This window comes from Phocoena phocoena, chromosome 9 (genome assembly GCF_963924675.1).
Source record: "Phocoena phocoena chromosome 9, mPhoPho1.1, whole genome shotgun sequence".
Lineage (NCBI taxonomy): Eukaryota > Metazoa > Chordata > Mammalia > Artiodactyla > Phocoenidae > Phocoena > Phocoena phocoena.
In genome coordinates, this window is record NC_089227.1 from 65,055,489 (window position 1) to 65,078,418 (window position 22,930).

At 41.4% G+C, this 22,930-nt stretch overlaps 1 protein-coding gene across 2 annotated transcripts in view; it reads right to left on the reverse strand.

The window, feature by feature from the left end:
• The window catches only part of AOAH (acyloxyacyl hydrolase), a 170,150-nt gene that overhangs the window by 92,546 nt on the left and 54,674 nt on the right, over positions 1–22,930 (reverse strand). For both annotated transcript variants that reach the window (XM_065883666.1, XM_065883665.1), the window contains 6 exons: positions 21,640–21,710; positions 12,983–13,043; positions 11,812–11,882; positions 10,882–10,930; positions 8,267–8,315; positions 6,333–6,427 (listed from right to left, as the gene is read on the reverse strand). In XM_065883666.1, the coding sequence (XP_065739738.1) occupies positions 6,333–6,427; positions 8,267–8,315; positions 10,882–10,930; positions 11,812–11,882; positions 12,983–13,043; positions 21,640–21,710 (396 nt within the window). The remainder of the gene's footprint in view (positions 1–6,332; positions 6,428–8,266; positions 8,316–10,881; positions 10,931–11,811; positions 11,883–12,982; positions 13,044–21,639; positions 21,711–22,930) is intronic.

Sequence of the window (22,930 nt, forward strand, 5' to 3'; positions counted from 1 at the left end):
CACTCTCTATGACAGACTCTAGGTCCAACCACCTCACTAAAATTAACTCAATTTCATTTCTTTTTATGGCTAACATTCCTTTGTATATACGTGCCACATCTTCTTTATCCTTTCATCTGTTGGTGGATGCTTAGGTTGTTTCCATGACCTGGCTATTGTAAATAGTGCTGCAGTGAATATTGTGGTACATGACTGTTTGAATTATGGTTTTCTCAGGGTATATGCCCAGTAGTGGGATTGCTGGGTCATATGGTAGTTCTATTTTTGGCTTTTAAAGGAACCTCTATACTGTTCTCCATAGTGGATGGATCAATTTACATTCCCACCAACAGTGCAAGAGGGTTCCCTTTTCTCCACACCCTCTCTAGCATTTTTTGTTTGTAGATTTTTTGATGATGGCCATTCTGACCAGTGTGAGGTGATACCTCATTGTAGTTTTTGGGTTGGGTTGTTTGTTTTTTTGATATTGAGCTGCATGAGCTGCTTGTATATTTTGGAGATTAATTCTTTGTCAGTTGCTTCGTTTGCAAATACTTCCTCGCACTCTGAAGGTTGTCTTTTCGTCTTGTTTATGGTTTCCATTGCTGTGCAAAAGCTTTTAAGTTTCATTAGGTCCCATTTATTTATTTTTATTTCTAGTACTCTAGGAGGTGGGTCAAAAAGGATCTTGCTGTGATTTATGTCAAAGAGTGTTCTGCCTATGTTTTCCTCTAAGAGTTTTAGAGTGTCTGGCCTTACATTTAGGTCTTTAGTCCACTTTGAGTTTATTTTTTTGTATGGTGTTAGGAAGTGTTCTAATTTCATTCTTTTACATGTAGCTGTCCAGTTTTCCCAGCACCACTTATTGAAGAGGCTGTCTTTTCACCATTGTATACTCTTGCCTCCTTTATCAAAGACACGGTGACCATATGTGTGTGGGTTTATCTCTGGGCTGTCTATCCTGTTCCATTCATCTATATTTCTGTTTTTGTGACAGTACCATACTGTCTTGATTACTGTAGCTTTGTAGTATAGTCTAAAGTCCAGGAGCCTGAGTCCTCCAGCTCAATTTTTCTTTTTCAAGATTGTTTTGGCTATTTGGGGTCTTTTGTGTTTCCATACAAATTGTGAAATTTTTTGTTCTAGTTCTGTGAAAAATGCCATTGTTAGTTTGATAGGGATTGCACTGAACCTGTAGATTGCTTTGGGTAGTATAGTCATTTTCACAATGTTGATTCTTCCAATCCAAGAACATAGTATATCTCTGCACCTGTTTGTATCATCTTTAGTTGCTTTCATCAGTATCTTATAGTTTTCTGCATACAGGTCTTTTGTCTCCTTAGGTAGGTCTATTCCCAGGTATTTTATTCTTTTTGTTGCAGTGGTAAGTGGGAGTGTTTCCTTAATTTCTCTTTCAGATTTTTCATCATTAGTGTATAGGAATGCCAGAGATTTCTGTGCATTAATTTTATATCCTGCTACTCTACCAAATTCATTGATTAGCTCTAGTAGTTTTCTGGTAGCATCTTTAGGATTCTCTATGTATAATATCATGTCATCTGCAAACAGTGACAGTTTTACTCCTTCTTTTTGGATTTAGATTCCTTTTCTTTTTCTTCTCTGATCGCTGTGGCTAAAACTTCCAAAACTATGTTGAATAAGATTGGTGAGAGTGGGCAACCTTGTCTTGTTCCTGTTCTTAGAGGAAATGCTTTCAGTTTTTCACCATTGAGAATGATGTTTGCTGTGGGTTTGTCATCTATGGTCTTTATTATGTTGAGGTAGTTCTCTCTATGCCTGCTTTCTGGAGAGTTTTTATCATAAATGGGTGCTGAATTCTGTCAAAAGCTTTTTGTGCATCTATTGAGATGATTATATGGTTTTTCCCCTTCAATTTGTTAATATGGGTTATCACAGTGATTGATTTGCATATATTGAAGAATCCTTGCATTCCTGGCGTAAACCCCACTTGATCATAGTGTATGATCCTTTTAATGTGCTGTTGATATCTAGTCTCATAGTATTGTGGTCGGAAAAGATACTTGGTATGATTTCAATTTTCTTAAATTTACCAAGGCTTGATTTGTGATCCAGGATATGATCTATCCTGGAGAATGTTCCATGAGCACTTGAGAAGTGTATTCTGTTGCTTTTGGATGGAATATCCTATAAATATCAATTAAGTCCATCTTGTTTAATGTATCATTTAAAGCTTGTGTTCCTTATTTATTTTCATTTAGCATGATCTGTCCATTGGTGAAAGTGGGGTGTTAAAGTCCCCTACTATGATTGTGTTACTGTCGATTTCCCCTTTTATGGCTGTTAGCATTTGCCTTATGTATTGAGGTGCCCCTGTGTTGAGTGCATAAATATTTACAATTGTTATAACTTCTTGGATTGATCCCTTGATCATTATGTAGTGTCTTTTGTCTCTTGTAATAGCCTTTATTTTAAAGTCTATTATGTCTGATATGAGAATTGCCACTCCAGCTTTCTTTTGATTTCCATTTGCATAGAAAATCTTTTTCCATCCCCTCACTTTCAGTCTGTATGTGTCCCTAGGTCTGAAGTGGGTCTCTTGTAGACAGCATATATACGGGTCTTGTTTTGTGTCCATTCAGCCAGTCTATGTCTTTTGGTTGGAGCATTTAATTCTTTTACATTTAAGGTAATTATCAATATGTATGTTCCTATTACCATTTTCTTAATTGTTTTGGGTTTGTTATTGTAGGTCTTTTCCTTCTCTTGTGTTCCCTGCCTAAAGATGTTCCTTTAGCATTTTGTCGTAAAGCTGGTTTGGTGGTACTGAATTCTATTAGCTTTTGCTTGTCTGTAAAGGTTTTAATTTCTCTGCTGAATCTGAATGAGATCCTTGCTGGGTAGAATAATCTTGGCTGTAGGTTTTTCCCTTTCATCACTTTAAATATGTTCTGCCACTCCTTTCTGGCTTGCAGAGTTTCTGCTGAAAAATCAGCTGTTAACTTTATGGGGATTCCCTTATATGTTATTTGTTGCTTTTCCCTTGCTGCTTCTAATATTTTTTCTTTGTATTTAATTTTTGATAGTTTGATTAATATGTGTCTTGGCGTGTTTCTCTGTGGGTTCATCCTGTATGGTACTCTCTGTGCTTCCTGGACTTGATTGACTATTTCCTTTCCCATGTTAGGGGAGTTTTCTACTATAATCTCTTCAAATATTTTCTCAGACCCTTTCTTTTTCTCTTCTTCTTCTGGGACCCCTATAATTCAAATGTTGGTGCATTTAATGTTGGACCAGAGGTCTCGAGACTGTCCTCAATTATTTTCATTCTTTTTTCTTTATTCGCCTCCCTGGCAGTTATTTCCACCATTTTATTTTCCAGCTCACTTATCCTTTTCTCTGCCTCAGTTATTCTGTTATTGATTCCTTCTATAGTATTTTTAATTTCAGTAATTGTGTTGTTCATCATTGTCTGTTTGCTCTTTAGTTCTTCTATACCCTTGTTAAATGTTTGTTGTATCTTCTCCATTATGTTTCTGAGATTTTGGATCATCTTTACTATCATTACTCTGAATTCTTTTTCAGGTAGCTTGCCTATTTCGTCTTCATTTATTTGGTTTTGTAGGTTTTTACCTTGCTCTTTCATCTGTAACTTTTTTTTGTCGTTTCTTTCTTTCTTTTTTTTGATGGGTGGTGCTGTATTCCTGTCTTACTGGTTGTTTTGCCTGAGACGTCCAGCATTGGAGTTTGCAGGCAGTTAGATAGAACTGGGTCTTGGTGCTGAGATGAGGACCTCTGGGAGGCCTCACTCCAATTGATATTTCCTGGGGTCTGAGGTTCTCTGTTAGTCCGGTGGTTTGGACTTGGAGCTCCCAATACAGGAGCTCTGGCCCAGCCTCTGGTCTGGGAACCAAGATCCCGCAAGCTTCATGGCATGGTAAAAAAAAAAAAAAAAGGAAGAAAGGAGCAGTACAATATCAAAGAATAAAAAACAAAATAAAATTAGAAAGATAAAAAATATATTAGGAGGGTTTCCCTGGTGGTGCAGTGGTGAGAGTCTGCCTGCCAATGCAGGGGACACGGGTTCATGCCCCAGTCCAGGAGGATCCCACATGCCGCGGAGCGGCTGGGCCAGTGAGCCATGGCCGCTGAGCCTGCGTGTCCGGAGCCTGTGCTCTGCAGCGGGAGAGGCCATGACAGTGAGAGGCCTGCGTACCACAAAAAAAAAAAAAAAAAAAAAATTAGGAGAAACAAAACTATAATTGAAACAACTGCAACAAGGTAAAATAAAACCAAAGCAGAAAAAAGAAAAAAAAAGGGGGGCGGGCAACAAGCCAAAAGGAGAGATCACCGGTTGCTAGGGGTTCCTCCCATCTCCTTAGGTGTCTGTGGTCCCCCACTGGTGTCTGGTAGGTGCCCTTGTTGTGAGGAGACGCAAATTCCGCATCCTCCTAGTATGCCGTCTTGACTCCACCCTTAATCCCCTATTTTGTTTTTTGAATTTCTTTTTTCATTTTTGCTCTTATAAATAACTCTTTGATGAATACTCATGTACATAGATTCTCGAACAAATGACTCCTTAGTTTTAAAGAGAAATTTTCAGAAGCAGAATTACTTGTTAAAATCACAAACATTATAATGTCACTTTATACATATTGTCAAGTTGCCTGTCAGAGAAGTTCTAGCAACTTAAACTCTCATTAGTGGTGAAGGAACATGTCCCTTTCACCATATTCTTGCTAAAAGTAGGCCTTTATCACTTTTTAACCTTTGCTTATTTGACAGATGATAGATGATACCTCATTGTTGTTTTAATTTGTTTTTCTTTGATTACTACTGAAGATGAAATGTTTTTATATTTATTGGTCACGTTCTTGATCATTAAAAAATTAAATTGTTTTTTCCTTATTGATATGCAGGAACTCTTTGTTATTAGAGAATTTAAATCTTGTCTTATATGTTATAAATATTGCTCTAGTTTTTCATTTGTCTTTTAATTTTATGAATTTTGGACATTGTATACATTTGAAGATTTCATGTAATTAAATCTAGTAATAATTTTTTTTGGCTTTGCTTTTATAATACCATGCTCAGAGAGACTGGAATACTTCTTAAAATAATCTTTTTCAGGAAAGCATAAATCTGTTATATTTTCTGAATCTTTGAATGACTGAGAATACATTTCTGTGGCCTTCATGTAGGAACCATATCTTGGCAGCTGGAGCAGTTTTGACACACTATCCTCAAAATGTTGTAGAGGCCGTTCCCCTATTTTCTGAAATTTATCATTGAAAGATAAGTCTGATGTCGAAAGGAATTTTCCTCCTAGTATGTCCCCTGGTTGTTTGTTGGGCTGAATGATTGCAAGATTTTTCTTTATATTTGGAATATAATGGAAAAGCAAGACATGATGAGGAGAGTCTCTTTTATATTCTCTGGAGTTCAGTGGGGTTTTGGATTAAAGTCAAGGATTTCTTCAACTCAAGAAAATTATCTTTTGTTGTTTATTTGGTCACCACTTCCTCTCTGTCCGATGCGTTCTCCTCCCCCAGGTTTCCTATTCAATCTCCTGGACCTAACCTATATGCCTCTTATGTGAGTTCCAGAATTTGGCTGACTGGTTTTCTCACTGCTTTTTACATTGTCCAACTTGCTAGTCAGTATGGCCATCACATTTTTACATCAGGCCATTATTGTTTCACCTAAAAGTAGTCTTCCCTAACCTCAGATTGTTCCTTTTTCATGAGTATAATCTCCTCACATTATTGTTGAGAATCTGGATTTAATATCTTACAAAATTCACTTTCCTGTAGCAAGCTTTTTTCAAGAGTTCTTTTCTTTGGAGACCATGAACATTTTTTCTATGTTCAAGTGTTTCTCTGTTTGCTCATTTTACAAGGGAGGCCTGTGTTTGCCCAGTTTTAGAACTTGGGAGAGGTTCCATCAGAGAGTATTCAGGTTCATGTCTGATTTCTTCAGTGTGAGAAAAGGGATCAAAGAAGAATGTATAATTCTTGTAGTTTAACTTCCCTGGATCAGCATTTTCATTTTACAGGAGGCTGAAGAGAGAACTACATCCTGAGGTGGCTGTACAACAAGGGCTTCCCCACTATGCCCAGGTTTCCTTTCCACCCGGCAGGGGCACCATCCTCCTTCTCTAATGGATGAGACAGCTCTTGTTATGAGCCTGTTGTTTTATCACAGTGTTTGAACTGAACTGAACTGAAATGGCTATGGATGTGCCTTTGATGGCAGATTGTGCTGAGAAGGGAAATTTGCACCTGTTTGGATCTGGCATCACATTTATAGAGAGCAAGGGGGAAACAAACACAGAGGCCAGCACATCCCGCATGATTACTGCCCAAATTACTTACCAAAGACATCTGTGAAGCTGTGATCCAATCGGGAGGGATGTGAAAATGAGCCCCAGCTGAGTCTCCCAGCAAAATGATTCCCCTGGGCTGTGAACCTAGGTGGCACAATTTATTTGCATTATTTATGGAGCCTCCAGCTTGGGTAGTTAGGTGAGCACATACCCTGGTGTGTATTCTGTGCATAGAGCATCGTAACAGTGATACGTTGCCACTTTTCGAGTGTTGGAGAGTGAGCGGCATAGCATTTAGGAGCTGAATGAGATTTCCAGGCCATTGAAACTTGCCAGCTAAGCTGTGCAGATGCAGGTGTGCTTCCTAGCTCAGCATAAAACAAACTCCTGTGCAACATCTTGAGTGAATGATAGATGAATAAAAGCATCAAAACTTTATCTGAACTCAGAAATATGCCCTAAATTTTGGTTCTGAAAATTGCTTCCTTGGAAAACACACTCATTTCTGTTAATATCCACTTTAGGAATTAGTAATCTCATGGAGCAATTTTGATTTTTTTCAAAGATGTTATGGTCTTTTAATGTCCTTAATCTATATATACAAAAGCACTGGATGGACAATTATGGCTGATTAGTGGGGAGATGGAGAGATAAAATCTCTATGCAGCCCTATATGTTTGGAGGTTAAGAATCACTTAATCTGATTCTAAGGCCCATCTACACGAATCATTCATCCATGGGTGATGCATGAACTCTTCCAAATCCCTTAAGATCCTGAAAGAATCAATCAGTGCCTCTCAGAGTCAGAGAAGAGAGCCTACTTCCTCTACCTCCAAAGGCCCCAAATCAAGCCGAGGATGGCCCAGCCTCACTCCAGCAGCTCCCTATCTCAGGACTTTGTGACAGCTAGCACAAATGGGGACTGAGAAGGCCCAGGACATTGAGGAGGGGTTGGGATTTGGGGAATCCAAGAGGCTTCCCACAGTGAACCCAGAGCCTCACAGCAGGATTTCACTTAGATCTGAGTTTACTTATTCATTTGTCTATTTGTTAATGCATTCCTTTATTCATCCAACAAGCATTTCTAAACTGCATTACTATGTGTCGGGTCCTTACATTTTCTACCTCCATCCTGTCCTTCTAATAGCTTACAGACAATTAGACTTTAAGCTGATTGAGGGCAAGGACTGTATCACGTCTGCTCATAAAAACTCAGAGCCAAGTACAGTCCTTGGTGCATAATAGGAATAGGTGTCCAGGAAATATCTGTTGAATGAATGAATGAATGAAATGCTTCTAAATGTTAGGGGAAAGCATTGTCTAAACATAAAACAGTGATGCTACCATAGGGTCTTGCTTGAGACTCTTTGGGCATCACCAGGACCAGGTTTTCAGTACTATGTGGGTAGTAATAGGTTCCTCCTAAGAACACTGGTAGCCCAGGTGTATGTAGCATTGGGCATTTAGAATATAGAGCTTTTGGTCAGGTATTTTTTGGAACTCTCAATGGCTATTGCTTGGAGGTCTCCGTCAAGTCACCCAGATATGAGTCTTTAGCCCAGTCGACACAAGGACTCTGTCAGTACAAGTCTAGACGTCTGACCTTGTAGTGTATTGAGGAGGACACAGAGAAGACTGAAAATTATCACCTCCACTTATTTTCTTATTTGGAGAAGTGCTGGATTTCAGTTACCCTGTTATCTATCTTACAGCCTTTTCTAATATTATCATTAAAGTTTCCAATTCCCTAAAAAAGGAATCTATTAAACAAATTCAGTTTTGCTTTGTCTTGATTCTGCCTCATTTGTCTATAATCTTTTTCATGTCATTTTCTAATTTGTCACAAAAATAAATGTAAATTGGTCAGCATTATGTTGTAGCATCAGGCACTTCCTCATTTGGATGGTCTGTTTGCTTCAATCTGACTCAGACTAGAAAAGAATATTCTATTGGAATAAGTACACTGACTTTTACAATTCATACCTTCACAGAATTTCTTCTCATATGGAATTCCATCTTTTGGATCAACACCCTTTAAGAGAAATGATGAAATTAGCAGCTTGCTTTTAAATTTATGAGACACAAACACGAAATCCTTCCCAAATGGCTTTAAAAGCACAAAAACAAATCAGTAGATAAAATCCTTTAAAGTCTCTTGAGCCCTTAATCCAACATAGCAACATCCTAGGTAAGTGAATTGGGCTTTAAGGAACTGGGGGCAGGAATAAGGAGAGATCCAGAAACTGGACCATCTTGTTCAGAAGGATGCAGGGCAGGGCTCTGGGTGCTGGTAGTATCACCCGGAGGGAGCATAGAGGGTCCATTCAGTGACTGGGACACAGGGGCAGACTGGGTTCAGCAGTCAGTCTCTGAGTTGGAGCTCTAAGTGTCCTGACACCTCCGGTGCCTAAGGGTTGATGCTTCTAGAGCAGAGATTCTCAACAGGGCTGCTTTTGAGGCACCCCTGCCCCACCCCGCCCCACAGCCATCCAAAGGGACATTTGGCAATGCCTGGAGACATCTTTGGTTGTTACAATGCGGGGAGGGGGAGCTACCGGCATTTAGTGGGGAGAGGCAGGGATGCAACTGACCATCATACAATTTACAAGGCAGCCCAAACCGTAAAGAATGATTCCAAATGTTGATATGATGAGACTGAGAAACCCAGAAGTGAGATTGAGCCTATGAGTGGGACAGAGTTACCACAGCTGAGGGCACTTCCTAACACTTAAAGCTAAGTCTGTGCATTAGTGGAGCAGCTGGTCCTTGGAAGGTTTGAGCAGAGTCTGGATAACTTTTAAAAAATTAATATATATATATATATAATTTTTTTTCTTTTGTTTGCCAAACTCTGGTCTGGAGAGCACTGGCATTCCACTAGATATTAATGGTATTAACAGTATTTTAGGAAGAAAGAAGCTGATGGTCAGAGATGTACTGGAAACAGTGTGTTCACTGTCTTGGCCTTGGGGACTCCCAACATGCATTAAAACATTAAAGATGCTGAGAAATTCAGAAGTAAAGAAAACTGTTCAGGCTTATTTGACCCAGTACTTTCCAAACTTTGCTATAGCGCCCCTCCTCCCTTACCTCTTAACCTCCCACTCAACACTGGAGTACTTGGACACAGTTTGGGAAATGTTGGACTTAGTGATTGTAAAGTCCTCTCTGAGTTTATGATTTTGTGATTCTGTGAGTCATTTTTCCTCCATGGAAAGGGATAGGTATGAAGGTCATGTGTCTTTCTCCTATTACTGATGATAAACACTGAGTCTTGGCTCCCTGGGCTCCTGGCGGATTTCCACTGGTCTAGCACAGTCTCTTATTGGCCTTCCTTATGTAGGTGGGCTCCCATGTCAGAGGCAGGGATGGGGTCATGGAACCAAGACAGCAGCTTCACACACTAATAACCCCCCATGTCCTCCAACATGACAACTAAGCTTGACTTTATCGAACAAGAGCTGCCTTGGGGGTCTTGACACCTTGACTCCTTAAGATCTAGGGGACATGTCTTCCCCGCCTCATGAAAAGGCAGTGTGACTGATGATAGGGTGGGTGGGTAGGGCTATACCAGGATACAATCTGTCTTGCTCTCCATATCTCAGAAGAAATGGACTGTCAGTGTCCTGGAGAGAGGAAACTATTTACAGGAACTTTCTCCTCTTCATCCAAGCAGACAAATTAGGCAACCATTCAGAGGCAATTGATCTTGAAGCTGGAGAATCTTAAACTTCAAGGCTCCTTGTTTGTACGATCCCTGCCTGTGTGAGTGCTGGGAACAGCTGGGAGCTATAGAGTGTTTTAGGTGGAGAGGAGCCAGGCTGCACTCAGAACAATATTTCTACATAAGCACTCCTGGTAAATTGGAAAAGAGATCTCAGAAGAAAGGGACATGAATTTCCAAGACTCCAGGAATTTGTTAAGATTTCTTTTATTGTTCTAATTAATTATACTTTTATTCTTGATTTTGTATTTGTATTTGGTATTCTTTTTCTTCATGAGGACCCCTCAAATCCTATAAGCTCAAGACCTCACAAAATTGGGTCTGCTGCCATTGCCGTGCTAAGATTAAGTGTTGGGCTTTTCTCTTTCCTTTCCTTTTCTCTACCTGGAAGCTGCTAATTTATTATTCATAGGGAACTGGGGCACCAGCATTAGATGCCTCAGGATGTGGGCAGTGGGGCAACTACAGGTAACTTCCACTCTGCCTGACTAGCCTTATGAACTAGAAAAAAACAGCTGCAGTGAAGTGGTGACAGCATGCGGTTTGCTCCAATAGCTCTTTGGGTTGCCGTAAAACTTTGCTAACACCACTCTCCATTTAATTTCACACTGTTCCAAACAGAATAAAGGGATTAGATGTGAATGACGTTAAGCAAGACTTATAGTGGCTGTGACAGAGACAGCATCAACTCTCATTACATCATGGACACTCCTCACATGTGATTGGATTCTATGCCCCTCTTTCAAACAGCAGAAAAAGAATTGCTGTAGTCTACCATCTTCTTCCTTAGGTCTGACTGAAGCATACAGGCAATGGGCTTTTGAGGAGGAAGGAAAGCAAGAGAACAGGGTTAAATTTGAATTTAGTCTCTTACCCAAATGCCATTACAGTTTGAATCCTGATGTGTATCCCAGTTGTCTGGCCTACGAAGAAAACATCAACATTCGTCTTTGGCATGTTTTTATCACTCTGAATGTCAGCTTCACAAATGAAGGAATGAATGAATGAGTGCTACACCAAGTGTCTTCGATAGACGACAGTTTCTTCAGGGAAAAGCACCGCACACCATTGTGTGTTGTGGCACACAGAAGCCTCACTTGGCCTCTTTGCCATTCTCTTGGCTTTGGCTGTTTGCTGGGAACTGTGGACCAAATGCAGTCTTTTCACAATTGACTATATGCATGGGAGGTATTGTTGTGGAATGATGCTGATGGGAATAATGAACACATCTGCAGTCCATTTCATTTAGACAGGTGACACCATTAAAGTTATGCCTCTAAAGTCCCAAACATCTGGTTAATGCTTCTGCACTGTAGTCACAGCTAAGATGAAGGCTGGCATACCCGGTTTGAAGTCTGAGATGTGACTGACTGGACATCAGCCTGGGACTAAAATGTGACCTGTGCTCTGCTCTCTGCCCCCGTCGCCCTCCTCCTGGTGGAAGAGGCTACTCTTTCTGGGCCCAGGGCTGCCTGTAGAACTCGTGCAGAAGTCTGGATAAACGTCCACAATAACCTGTCTACTCACGTGTTTCTCCCACTGGACTGTGAACTCCTCGAGAGGAGGCCTATTTCTATTTGTTTACCACCCAACATGGTGCAGAGTGCTTGGCAACGCTCGATGAGCATTTTCTGGGCAAACGAATGAACAAACACTGTTTTTTCATTGCGCTTTACTTCAATTAGGACATGGAGGTCCCTTCTCTCTGTAAGCACGAATCCCCTAGGCTGAGGGAGATAATTATGCCTTCTGCCTCCTTTTCAGAAGGTAATTTTCAACATCAGTGACCAGCAGAGACCGTTACCTTCTGCCTGGGTATGCCATCTTGTTGCTGTCGTTACAGTCTCTCCCTCGCCAGTGAGAGCCCCGCAGTGTCTGAAATTGAAGAGCACACACAGGAAGGGTCAGTTCTGCTTTGACGTTATCCACAGTGAAGGCCAATCAGAGCTGTCTGAGGGGTGCTGACATCTGCCATTTTAAATCCAAATACAGGCTAGGAACACTAGAGATCACTAAGAAAATTAAGATGATATGCTGAGACCTCCTGTGTGAGGTGAAATGTAATACGGTGCCAGGGCCAATCACAGATGAAGTGTGTGTGTATGTGAGAGTGTGTGTACGCGTGTATATGTGTTGGGTGAGTGCTGATATGTGAGTGTATGGGGGTGCATGTGTGTGGATGTGCATGCATGTGGGCACGTGTGCATTCACATGGGTTGTTATGTGAATGCATGTTTTATACACGTGTCTGTGTACATGTGTGTTCATGTGTATGCATCTATGTGCACTTCCACAAAGAGCAGGACCATCCAACTCCCTGAACTTTCTCTATCAAAGGCTCCAAAACAATTGGTTTATTTGGTCCAGTGATTAATCATTTTGCTGGATAATTTTAAAGACCTCTAGCCAAACGGGTTAGTTGTGTGGATTTATTATATTTTTGACATGTCTGATTTGAAAGAATCAAGAGTCATGATAATGTCAAACAATGTTTTTATTTCTCACATTCCCAGGTAGAGTATTTGAGATCCCACCTACTTTGGAGAGTTTGTGACATCTGTTGCTTGCTTGAATTTCGCAGAGAACATTCTGACATCCTAACTGTTCTAAATCTAACATGTGTACACAGACATAAACACACAAACACACACACACACACACACACACACACTTTAAGTTAAAATACGTTTAAGAATTTTGAAAATAATTCCCAACACATTTCAAGATAACTTATCCCCATGGAGAATTCCAGCTGGGAATGGCTTTAGGAAACGAAAACAGTCTAGGACTAAGATCCACTTTGATGGTCCATGTATTAGTAAGATACCAAAAAGTCTGTAAACATCATAAAATGGTGTATTATCACATTAATAATACATTCAAATGGCATTCAATCTTGTCTTATTAAAGGAAAGAAATTTATAGGAAGCAACGCAATATTTAGCAAACATCTGGTTAGTCTTAATGATACTTACTGGGAAAACACTGTATTTGTCTGAATCTACATCTTTGAATGGTAAAGAATTTTGTATAGCCCTAAGAGAAAAAAAACACCTGGTGAGCTAAGAAAAAAAAAAATGGTGTTTGTGAAAACAAGTAGAGACATTTTTAGATATGGCTGTGTTGAGTTTATGTGACAGAACCCCATTCTAAAAATAAAATTAAGGACCTAAATAAAAATTTTAAAAATAAAATGAAGAGTACCAGTCAAACTTTGCTCACCCCTGCTCTCCACTCAACAGAACTATTTTCTCTCTGACTTTTTACTTGACCTATACGGGGAGTTAAAATATAATGAACTCAAGTTTTAGAGGGCATGGGATATGGCTGTTGAGGTCCTCAGGAAAGAACCTACATTTTCGGTCCAGTCAACGAGCTCAGTACTACAGATTTTACACAGTTTACACATTCTGTGATGGAAATCTTTTCTTAAGATTCTCCTCTTTTAAACCACTTATTCTGAGAATCTGAAAATTTAGTTGTCACTCCCATTCAAGAGCCTGGGGAACCAAGGGCTCTGTTGTGATTGATGGCCAAGCAATTCATGCCAAAACCATGGACACACCCCCGAGTGAGGATTTCCCCTGAGATCTCACTACCAGACTTTTCCCAGCTTCCAAAGGCAAATGCTGTTTCCCTCTAGGAAAATCACTTACAGAGTAGCAGGGAAGTGCCATCATATGGCAGGGTGAGGTTATTCTTGGAGCCTAGAATATAGAGGGAGTAACATGACCCTTTATAGGATTTAGTAAATGGTCTTTTGAAGCAAGAGCTTCTCAGCAGTTCTGAGAGTCTCAAGTCAAGTGAATTCAGCCAAAGCCAGCATGGAGCCTAATTGGTGGTATGGAGCCTGTCTTATGAGCTCTGAGATGGTGGACCCACCACAAGTCCACATTAATAGACCTCTTGAGAGATGACATCTCCTGTAAGACTAGGTAGTTTTCTCCCATGTACACATTTGACCTCTTGGATAGCTATTTTATGTTTCTAGATGAGAAAAGGAGGGAAGACACAGAGGGAGAGGGAGATGGAGAGAGAGAAAGAGAGGATGAACAGACCCAAAGAGCTATATTTTCAGTCTGAGAAAAGGTTCTGGGTGAAAGGTCTCACTGAGGATGACAAAGCTACCCCTTTCCACCTTTGCCACCTCGGGGATGAGAGTTTGTCCTTGAAGGAAGGAACAATGAATTGTCTCTAGAATTAGAAAATTAGTTCATTAAATTAACCTTTACCTGCTTGTTTTAAAGGCTCAGAGTGACGAACCAAAACCATACATTCTAGACACGAGAGGGTAGATTGGTCATCATAAGTCACATAAATTGCAATTTACATAAACTCCACAATCCCTTATTCATAGCCCCCAGATCCAAACAGGTCTGAACACCAAGAGTTGTTTCTTATTTTCAACTTTGCAGCTAACACATTTGGTGGCAAAACTTGACCCAAACTGGTCTAAGGCAATTCATAAGCTATACCTTATTTAGTGTGACTATCCATATATTTCATTGCTGATATATAAATTTGTTTGATTAGGAGGTGCTGGGAGTGTTAGGTGAGTTATGGTATATAGTATGTTACTTTCTTAAAATCTGAATTCGAAATCACATCTGGCTCTGTTTTGGATAAAGCATTGTTGACTTTCACTACTATTACTTCTGCAAAATTGCATCTAAACTTGATAACTTGTGTATCCTTACAGGTATCTGGTTGTAAGCTGAAATATTCATTCATTCATCCATTCATTCATTCCACAGCCATTTTTGAAGTCCTTGCATGTGCCAGTCATCATATGAGATATTAGGGCTGAATGTAAGATGCATTTCCTATGCTAGAAGAGTTTAATGATGGGCGGGGGGAAACAAGGCATCAACAGATAACCACAGTGCTATGGAGGAAGTTCTATAAGAGGGTTGTGCACCCGGAGGGAAAACACTCCTAACTCTACACAGGGAAGGAGGTGATCTTAAGCTGGAAGCTAAAGGATGAGAAAGCATTTTCAAAGCTTTGGGTGATGGGTGTGGGTGCTCTAGTAGGAAGGAAAAGTATGGGAAGCCCCCTAACATTGCTCTAGGTTCTGAAGTTAGACTCCTTGGATTTGAATCCCAGGTCTGTCGTCTACTTGGTATGTAACTTTGGGCAACTTATTTAATCTGTTTGTACATCTGTTACCTCATTTGTAAATGGGGGCAGTGTCAGTACCTGCTTCCTAGGGCTGTTGCAAAGACTAATAGCGTTGTTACGTGTGAAGCAAGGAAGACCTGTGCCAAGCATGTGATAAGTACTCACAAAATATTAGCTCTTTTCATTATGTGCAATGCTAACAGTTATTCCAAGGATGGTTTCTAGGATTGGGCAAACAGGAATCAGGTGTCTGCTCTTATGACATTTTAGTTTCTGGAGACATCTCGAATCCAATCCATGGACTCTCTTCAGATTCCCAGCCACACAATGATCTGTCCAGTTATGCGTGTCCACTATTTTTAGGTATTTTTACCGTAAGCACCTTTGCAGCAAGCATTTCTGCTGTAAACATTTTCACTGCATAACTAATTGGCCATAAGACAATTTTGCCATAAAAGGTAAAATGACTGGCTGATAGTTTGTTTTGATATATATCATACACAAATCATGACAGGTGATGATGATTTGCCCCAGGAGTTGGTTTCTGATTTTGAAGCACACTACAATGGAGGAGAAAGACGTTGAGGGCCTGAAAGTTGCAGATTTGAACTCGCATTTCCGATAGAACTTTGGAATGTTTATCAACAGACATGTTACAAGATGCCAAGAACACAACAGTGTAGAGGCTTTCACAGCACAATACAAAGCTTAGGTATAAACATGCATCCTAGTATTTGGAAACTGATACCTCTCCTAACGAAGGAAGAAATCTTAGCAAAAAAGAAAAAGTGTGATGCCAAATGAGGAGAAGAATCAATAAGAAAAAACAGTGTGTAAAATACTAAGAATGAAAAACCTGGAAGACAAGTGCTCATGTACAAGTCACGAAATAAGATCAGTCATTTGTGCAGTATTGCCATGAAATATACACACACTTTAAATATATTCAGATGTTCTGTATTTAGCAATAAAGTCTCTTTAATTTTGTAATTCATTTTTCATGTTTCATGATGTCCTTCTTAATGTCACTTTTAGTTTTCATTGTTTTATCCTTTACAGCAAAATCATGGCTAATTAGTTACATGGCAAAAAATGTTTTTGGCAGCAAGGCTGTCTAAGGCAGAGAAACTTACGGTGAAAATACCTAGAACCCCAGTTACCACGTTGGCTGGTGCAGCTAATCACCTGCTTGCTGCTCCTGCCCTATGACTATCTGGGGTTGGGCTAGCAGCCTTGACCCAGGGAGCAATTGTGATTGCAGCTGAATGGCATTCGTTACATAATGGTGAGCTATTCAAGTTCAAAGTGCCTAAAATTATGTCATGAAACTGGGGCATTACAACAAAAGAAAACTAGGGAGAATAAAATTTCCATGTGTATCTGCCTCATATTTGAGTTCCAGGCAGTACTCCAGGGCCAGCGTGACTCTGTTTCATATGCGTGTGGATGTGTTACGTGCATCCCTGTAAGATAAAATGAGAGCAGAGAAAACCATGGAAGGACACATCCTGACGTATTTACATGGCTCACCTTGTGGTGGGGACAAGGATGATGTGGGAGGAAAGAGCAGGGCAGGGGCAAGAAGGAACAAATGAAAAAAGGCAAAGAATGATGAATTAAAAGCACGGTTAGGGCTTCCCTGGTGGCGCAGTGGTTGAGAGTCCGCCTGCCGATGCAGGGGACACGGGTTCGTGCCCTGGTCCGGGAAGATCCCACATGCCGCGAGCGGCTGGGCCCATGAGCCATGGCTGCTGAGCCTGCGCGTCCGGAGACTCTGCTCCGCAACGGGAGAGGCCACAACAGTGAGAGGCCCGCGTACCGCAAAAAAAAAAACAAAGAAAAACACAAAAACACAGTTAAGGTAAGATAAGATAGTCTGTGTGAATTTATGTGAAATAATACATATGTGGGTTCATGCATTTGGAAATTCAATAAAAAGAATAAATTATTAAGAGGGGACCCTCCTGTCCTACCACTGCTACAATAGAAAATAGGCAGTATATAGGCACTGTGAATTCTGATCAAAACAAAACAACCAAAATCTTGGTTGCCCCATGGTAGTAGCCTGTTATCCTAATCATTTGCTTTTCTAATAAAGTAGTGCTTTTCCTTTATTTATTCCCTTGTTTCTACAGAGTCCCTACTAAAACTAAGCACTGTGGTAGGAACCAGGGATAAAAGGTTTACCAAGAAATGGTATCCCTGCTCTCCAAGAGCTGTCGGTGGGGGTGGGAGACTGATGGAGAAGCAGCCAGAGAAGAACAGGGTGCAGGAGCAGGTACCAGGGAGCATGGAGTATGGAGGAGGCTAGCCAAGCGACCAGAGCTAGGCTGGGAGCTGGAAAGCTGCCCATGGGTGGAGACACCTCCATTGGCTTTTTTTTTTGCAGTTGACAAGGAAATTCAGTTATTTCTGAGATATACATTTTAAAGTAATAACTAGAATTATAACTTATAACATTATACCAGAACATATAAGACTTTTAGAAATTTCATGTAATGTCTGAAACATTTATATTAACATATTTCCATAAAAATAACCCCAAGAAAGTTTAGTATTAGTTGTTTTTTTTTGTTTGTTTGTTTGTTTATACTGCAGGTTCTTATTAGTCATCAATTTTATACACATTAGTGTATACATGTCAATCCCAATCGCCCAATTCAGCACACCATCATCCCCACCTCACCGCGGTTTTCCCCCCTTGGAGTCCATATGTTTGTTCTCTACATCTGTGTCTCAACTTCTACCCTGCAAACCGGTTCATCTGTACCATTTTTCTAGGTTCCACACACATGCGTTAATATACGATATTTGTTTTCTCTTTCTGACTTACTTCACTCTGTATGATAGTCTCTAGATCCATCCATGTCTCAACAAATGACTCAATTTTGTTCCTTTTTATGGCTGAGTAATATTCCATTGTGTATATGTACCACATCTTCTTTATCCATTCGTCTGTCAATGGGCAATTAGGTTGCTTCCATGACCTGGCTATTGTAAATAGTGCTGCAAGGAACATTGGGGTGCATGTGTCTTTTTGAATTATGGTTTTCTCTGGGTATGTGCCCAGTAGTGGGATTGCTGGGTCATATGGTAGTTCTATTTTTAGTTTTTTAAGGAGCCTCCATACTGTTCTCCATAGTGGCTGTACCAATTTACATTCCCACCAACAGTGCAAGAGGGGTCCCTTTTCTCCACAGCCTCTCCAGCATTTGTTGCTTGTAGATTTTCTGATGATGCCCATTCTAACTGGTGTGAGGTGATACCTCATTGTACTTTTGATTTGCATTTCTCTAATGATTAGTGATGTTGAGCATCCTTTCATGTGCTTCTTGGCCATCTGTATATCTTCTTTGGAGAAATGCCTATTAAGGTCTTCTGCCCACTTTTGGATTGGGTTGTTTGTTTCTTTAATATTGAGCTGCATGAGCTATTTATATATTTGGGAGATTAATCCTTTGTCCGTTGATTCGTTTGCAAATATTTTCTCCCATTCTGAGAGCGTCTTTTCGTCTTGTTTATGAAGGCATTAGACCAAACAGGATGGGGACAAGAGAGGCACAGAGCCAGAAAGGCACTCTTACTGGAGGGGATTTTAGGGAAGGATTATGTAACAGAAGACACATAGGTCTTTGTCTCTACCACCTGCTGACTGTGCTAGTGGGTCAAGTATTAAATAAACTAGAACCGACTTGCTCATATGAAAGTGAGGCTCCGAGTCAAGGGACAGGCAATGTTGTGGCTCTGAGCCTGACCTTTACAACCAGGCTGCTGGGTTCAAACATCATATTTATCCATGACTAGTTCTGTGACCTTGGACAAACGGCTTTACATCTTTAAAAAGGGGACCAAAAAAATGTTGTCTGTCTAACAGGGTTGCATTTATAAGAGTTCCTGGTGCAGAGACAGTATCAGATAACTTTTACTTGTCATTATTATTACTGAGCCACAGGTTGTCTTAAAGAATAAACGAGGCTGCATTTAAATGTGCTTTATAACCCATGCAGCACTGAATAATTCATGACCCGGTACGAATTATACTAGAAGCACAATGATTTTTAGAAAGAAGAAAAACATACTGCTTTTGCTTTTTCATGAAAAAATTTCCCTTTGAAATTGGGCCAGGAAAATCCCTGGCCACAGATGCTCTTGAATTCAGGTTTTCAAAGGTGGTTCAATTGAAGAGTTGTCGTTTTAGGTCCTGAGGGCCCACGTTTGGTTTGACACAGAAAATGCAATGATGCTTTCAGCAAGGAGGGGACAGGGGTCTCGATTCAACAAGAGCTAAGCATGATGAAATGGTCGGGGGCTTGGGACCTGGCTGCATCTTAGCCTCCCTTACTTTCTTTCATGTCTGATATTTCCCCTCTACTCCTCATGTCCTGATGGTCTCTGCCTCCACTTCTATTCATGAAAAGCGGGATTGATAAATGTTCCAGGATCCAAGTCCGCACTTTGCACAGTTGGCTTGCAGGAGCTTATGTGGGCAGATGAACCAGGAAAAGTTTTTAAACTCTTGGATCCCTAAGAGCCTCTGAATGTGGGTCAGATGCACAGCCGCCTCCTCTCCTGAGATACTTTCAAAGCAGACGGGGGATGTTCAATGAGTTTAGCGTCCGTGAAGCTCATGAGATGAAGGATGGAGGAACATAGGAAAAGTGCCTCTATTGTGGGTTGAACTGTGTTCACCAAAAAGAAATGTTGAAGTTCTAACCCCTGCTCCCTGTGAATGTGAACTTACTTGGAAAAAGGGTCTTTGCAGATGTTACTGAATTAAGATGAGGCCATAAGTGTGGACCCTAATCCAATATGACTGGTTGCAAAAGGAAAACCAGACACACAGGGAAGACGGCTATATAAGAAGAGGGAAGCAGAGATTGGAATGACACAGCTGCAAGCCCAGGGTTGCCAAGGATGGACCGGCACCACCAGAAGCTAAGAGGCAAGGAAGGATTCGACCCAGAGTCCCCGAGGGAATCTCAGAGGGAGCAGAGTCTCAGAGGGATCTGGCCAACACTTTGCTTTCAGACTTCCAGCCTCCAGAACGGGGAGAGAATACATTTATGTTGTTTCAAGTCACCTAGTTTGTGGTATTTTATTACAGCAGCCTTCGGAAACCAATACAGCCTCTCAGTCCAGATGTTCAGCCTGACTGTCACCTCTGGGGAGTTCTTCCCTCTAACTCCCCACCATGAGAGCCAGGCTGGACCGGAATGCACTCAAGTGATAGGAACTGCCTGCCTATGGGAGAGTGAGAATAAAAGCAGCAGGGGCCAGGGCAGACCGAGCGGTCTCTGTGAATGTCTCACAGTGAAGGAACATTATTTTGTCATTAAAGCGTCATCTGTACAGGTAGCATCTGCGGTCTGCCTCCTGAAATAGAATGTGAGAGTGCTAGGGAGGACACAGTCAACCAGGAACCTAGGAACATGCCACGCTGCCCCACCAGGTCTCAGGCCAAGGAGTCTGCATTTTTAAAACTTTCCAAATGGGTCTATAGCTTGAGTTTCAACATGGGGAAACTGAAGCTCAGAGACATTAAGTGGTTCAAGTCTTCAAAGTTGGCTCAAGAGGCAGCATTGCACAAGAGTCAAGAAAGTGGATGTTTCCAAAGAACAAGTGGGGTCCAATATACCTGGGGGTATATCCTGGGTCCTCATGGCTGGGAGGAGTTACTTCTGTAAGACTCAGTTTCCTTCTCTGCAAAATGGAAATAATGATAATCCCTACTTCACGGAATTGTGAGAACTCAGTGCAGAAGTGCATTGAAAGTTCAGCATCTGGACCCCAGAACAGTGCCATACACGGCCTGGCAGCAGCCTCTGCCACAGTCGCATGGGAAGCAGCCGAGTGGAAGGTGGACCTATGCTATTTTGCCGCTTAGTCCAACATGCCTCGCAGGACTGTTCCATCTTTTAATGTTTTGGATGGTGATTACTATAACACCCAGCATAACCTCTGACTCAGAGTGCAACTGGAGGGAGCATGGGATTTTAAACGGAGACAGGAGGGCTTGGGAACTTTGGACAGTGTCTCTGTATTAGGAATCCTGTTCATACATAGCAGAGCTAGATTTTCTAGGTAATAGGTTGGGCTCTGTGAAAAAATGGTCCTTTTCCAGCCTTGTGAGTGCCTTGTTCTAAAGATGCTCGAAGAGTCCCTGACCAACCTTGTCTGTATCTTACATAGCAAGGAGGAGCTGTCCGGTCCCCAGGTGTGGTGCGAGCATGCACTGAGCCACTCCCAAGTCTCACTGGCAGGCAGGCTGCATTCCAGTCCAGGGCAGTAAGTCAGGTTGGAGGTTCAAAGATGCTGGTATTCAGTATATTTCCACAATGATTTGTTCTGAGCTAATTTGTCTTCTAGTTTCTGTACAAGTCGCGAGCAAGAAACACTTTCACTTTCAGAAAGATGCCTTTTAACTTGAAGATCATTTTAGTCATTAGAAAACAGGGACAACCAAAGATGCTATCCCCTGCCAGTGCTTAGGAAGGGGAACTTGTATACGTACAATTTAATCCTCTGACAGATCTTGGCCAAAAATGGGAGTGAACAAATATCAGAACCACTTCTGGAATATGTCTGGAGAGAAAAACAAAAACAAAAAGAGTTGTTTAGTTCAAGGGATGATTTTCCAACTTCTCAAGGCCCTTCCTCTCCTCTTGGCTCCACAGTTTGGATTTCTGGACTCTTCTTTCTCCAGAATCTGGATCATTTTAGTTAACTAAATTTACCTCTTGTTCCTGTTTCCACGCTCCATATTCATTTCACCTGTGTGCCTTTGTTCATGCCGGCTCCTCAGCCTGAAGGCTTCCCCTTCTCCCCCAGCCAGCTAGTCCCACCTTCATCTCTTTTCCACCTCTTCCCAAAAGGGTCTGGCCCACCTTGGTCCATTCTACTCAGACAACGTTCCTCTCCTCACTGCCCTCAGTGGCTTTAAAAAAGGATTTGAAAATAAAGACTGTTTTCAAATAAAATAATTCCTTCCTGTTATGAGATAAAATAAAGACTAACGGGAGAGACACTGGCTTAGGAAGAAGGAAGGTCCCTTCCCTGGGGGAGGCGGGGTAGAGGAAGGAGGGGTGTGTAGATGAAGTCCCTCAAAGCTTCCCGAACAAAGGGATTTCAAACAGCAGTTTCCATAAGACTCTAGCTTGTGGGATAAATTAAAAGCCCTGGCTTTTTACCAAGTAATGATTTTAGAAAGATTGCAGTTCCCTTGATGCTTTTCTCAGACAAAAGAAAAAGTCAACAGGGTAGAAAATGTAAGGAACCAGCATTTATTAACAAAGGGAGAGATAGTTCGCTTTTCAAAAGTTCGCTTCACACCACTTTGTTTCTGTGAAAGACCTAGGTTACTACCTCCTCACGAACTGAAAGAAATCCAAAGAAGTTTTTTGCTCTCACAAAAAAAAAAATGCCAAAAGCAAAAATAGGGCTCCCCGGGTGGCGCTGTGGTTGAGGGTCTGCCTGCCGATGCAGGGGACACGGGTTCGTGCCCCGGTCCGGGAAGATCCCACATGCCGCGGAGCGGCTGGGCCCGTGAGCCATGGCCGCTGAGCCTGCGCGTCCGGAGCCTGTGCTCTGCAACGGGAGAGGCCACAGCAGTGAGAGGCCCGTGTACTGCAAAAAAAAAAAAAAAAAAAAAAAAAGCAGAAATAACATTCATCGTTTGTTTTTCAGGAGCCAGTGGAGAGGCAGCGAGCACCCTGAACAGCGAGAGGGGCACCGCCCAGCTCCTTCCCCAGAAACCACACTGAGCATCTCAGCATCAGGCCACCATAACTTTGAACTGTGTCTGT